At 46.6% G+C, this 3,210-nt stretch overlaps 1 protein-coding gene across 1 annotated transcript; it reads right to left on the bottom strand.

Moving 5' to 3' along the window:
* Positions 1-1,719: 1,719 nt before the first annotated feature.
* Positions 1,720-3,171, bottom strand: LOC109862915. The gene is made up of 3 exons (XM_020443086.1): positions 2,384-3,171; positions 1,961-2,256; positions 1,720-1,775 (listed from the first exon to the last, which is right to left on the bottom strand). Exons 1-3 carry the CDS (start codon positions 3,169-3,171, stop codon positions 1,720-1,722), a joined length of 1,140 nt encoding a protein of 379 aa, XP_020298675.1.
* Between the last annotated feature and the right edge of the window lie 39 nt (positions 3,172-3,210).

Below are 3,210 nucleotides of genomic sequence, written 5' to 3'. Positions count from 1 at the left end.
GGGAGAGACATATATCCTTTAAACCTCAAACACTTGCTCCCCTAGTCCGTTCCTAATGTAAACAATAAACAGCCATAAATATATACTAGCTTATGCCATTACGGTGCTGTTGCCGAACTTCCTCTTCTTAGAGCAGTCTGCCCTTGTTGTTTTCTCTCTGCTTGTTCTTTCTGCATCATAATTCTTCTAGCAAAAAGTGACACTGCACTCCACTTTTCTTGTTCATTTACCATCGCCTCAACTGCAGCCTTCATCGTGACTCGATTTAGGCCAATTTATATCCTTAATAATTCACGTTCCTCCTTCCAACATTCACATTCCTCCCATGTATGACTCAGAGTGTCAACTTCTAGTCTGCAGTGGGAGCATCTGTCTGAAACCGATCTTCCAATCCTATATAAAAAAGCATTAAAGCATCCATGGCCTGTCAGCATTTGTGTTAAATGGAAATTCAGGTACCCATGCTTTCTTGTCATCCATTGTTTAAACACTGGTAGTAGTAAACTTTTTGTAGCCCTTCCAGGCACCTGAGAAGCCCAGAGTTGTTCAAGCCACCTAATTCTAGTGTTTTTAATTTCTTCAATTTTCAGCCGCCCGTATTCTAGCAAAGCATCGCTACAAGATCTTCTGAAAACTGCTGCTCGTTCTTCTGCGAGCAGCTCCAAAGGGAGAGCCCTAGCCAGTAGTTGGGCTACATCTGCCGAGACCGTGCGGTAACCATATATAACACGGTTCGCAATTAATCTTTGCACAGCGTGACACCGTGCTATCGCCCTTCTATTTTTCATCAGTTCTCCAGCCCATACAGGGGCTCCATACAATATAACTGCTTGCAGGACATTCAAATACAGCCGCCGTCTTCTTTCTGAAGGACCACCTAAGTTGGGGATGATGCGTGCCAGTGCACTTACAATTTTCTGTCCTTTATTTACCATACTTTGAAAATGCTCTTTGAAGGTCCATCTATCGTCTAGTATGAAACCCAAGTACGTAATTCTATTACTCACTACTATATTATTTCCATTCAGGTTTACCAACGCAAGCCGCAATTTCATCCAACGATGGCGGAATAGTACAGCATCTGTTTTATCTGGCGCAATCATTAGTCCCAGTTCAGCTATGGCTCGACCAACGACCTCAAGCCCTCGGTTAGCAACCCGGATTGCCCGATCTATATCAGTCCCACCTGCTGCCACCAGCGTGTCGTCGGCGTAACAAAAAACACGACAAGACAGAGGAACCTGATATTTCAGGACCTGATCATAAGTCAGATTCCACAAGAGAGGGCCCAACACCGACCCCTGAGGGACTCCACAGGAGACCCTCCTCTTATGGATCTTTCCACTCACATCTCCATATGTGAGAAACCTATTCCTCAAGTAATTCGCAATGATACATCTCATATATTCAGGAAGCCTCCAAGTTACAGTAGCATTCCTAATAGCCGGCCATGGAAGAGAATTAAATGCGTTCTTGATATCCAGAGAGATTGCCAAACACACTCCTTTGTTGTCAGTAAAGGACGACGCAAACTTCCTTAGAGCCATCACCGCATCGCAAGTGGATTTACCTTTGCAGAACCCAAACTGCCTGGATGAGAAACCACCTCGTTCATCCACATGCTCCACTAACCTTTGAGTTACAATGCGCTCGAACACTTTTCCAACATCGCTTAACAGACACAACGGCCGATATGACGACGCCAACCCCGGTCGTTTCTCAGGTTTTGGGATTAGCACCAGTCGGGCGATTTTCCAGCATGCAGGGAAACATCCCTGCAAAAAACACACATTGAAGCACCTCATTAACCTGTCCGGGACAGTAGACAGCGCTATCAAGATGACATTTATCGAAATCCCATCCGGACCTGATGCCGAGTTCCTATTTTTAATTTCCCGCATTGCATTTTTAATTTCATCAGCGGTGAGCATATATCTATCCTCAAGTGGAGGAGATTCACACTGCTCGCCCTCTGCATTAGCCTGTTGGGGGAAAAGGCCGTTGATCACCACGTCTAGTTCATTAGTTTCCAGCGATTCGGTGACCGCCCTTACCGAGCCCTTCAATCGTTTCATAACAATACGGTAGGGCCTACCCCAAGGATCCTCTTTTATAGTTGTTAATAGCTCCTTCCATGCTTTGTCTTTCGCCCTCACTATAGCCGCTCTAAGTGTACGTTGACCACGTCGGAGTTCCACTCTGGCAGTCTCAGCATCAATCATGTCGCTTTGTCTGCGAGACTTCACCATTTTGCGCCTTAAAGAGGTGCATATTTTGCATTTCAGCTATCTCGTTGTTCCACCAATAGGTTTGGCGCCTATTGGGGAGCTTCCTAACCCGCGGGGCAGCTACGTCGCATGCTTCCACAAGGAGTTGACCTAACCTGGTGGCCGCTTCTTCAGAATTACAGTGTAGCGGTTGTGGACACAGCCAATCCTTCAGCATCAATGCTGCTTTCAATAGGTCCCAGTTCATGTTGTTTATAGACCATCTCACAAAATGAGATTGTCTCTCCTCTNTAGCATAACCACGACGTGCCAAGTCAAATCCTCTGACAGTTACCTCGATGAGAGAGTGATCCGACAAGGTCTCTACCTCTGGGGCAACCCTCCAGACGCTTATTTCACCGACCACGTCCGAACTACACCATGAAAGATCCACAATTGACGTGCCTTGGGCTCGAGTGCATGTTGGAATACTACCGACATTGAGAAGAGTCAGGTCCATAGACGCAGCCCATTCTTCTATAACCTCACCCCGCACGTTGGTGTATCTTGCCCCCCAGCCAATCGAGGCTGCGTTAAAATCCCCCATGACCATTACAGGGGATAGGCCTGTACTCATAATGCTGTTTGTTAAGCCATCGATCCGTTCTTCTAGGTCCGAACGTCGTTCATTTGGGGGGAAATAAACACTGTAGATTCTGAGCTTTCCCATTTTGACTGCCACGTAACCTTTACCACTGTCAACCGGACGGACTTCTAGCCCACCTATTCGNGGGGACCAGTAAATCGCCGCTCGTTTGTCCAAATCCCCAAACCATTGCTGAGATTTAGNGATGGAATGTGGTTCAGCCACGCAGGCCAAACTAGCTCCGGTTTCTCTTACGCGTTGCATCATTAAATCCTGCGCCGCCCGTGAATGATTAACATTTAATTGCACTATTAACATAATTCCATTGTGCCGTCATTTTCTGTCGGACCCCCACCG

This window comes from Pseudomyrmex gracilis, unplaced genomic scaffold (assembly GCF_002006095.1).
Source record: "Pseudomyrmex gracilis isolate BER0280 unplaced genomic scaffold, ASM200609v1 scaffold_2636, whole genome shotgun sequence".
Classification (NCBI taxonomy): Eukaryota; Metazoa; Arthropoda; class Insecta; order Hymenoptera; family Formicidae; genus Pseudomyrmex; species Pseudomyrmex gracilis.
This window is presented reverse-complemented; position numbering and strand designations above follow the sequence as displayed.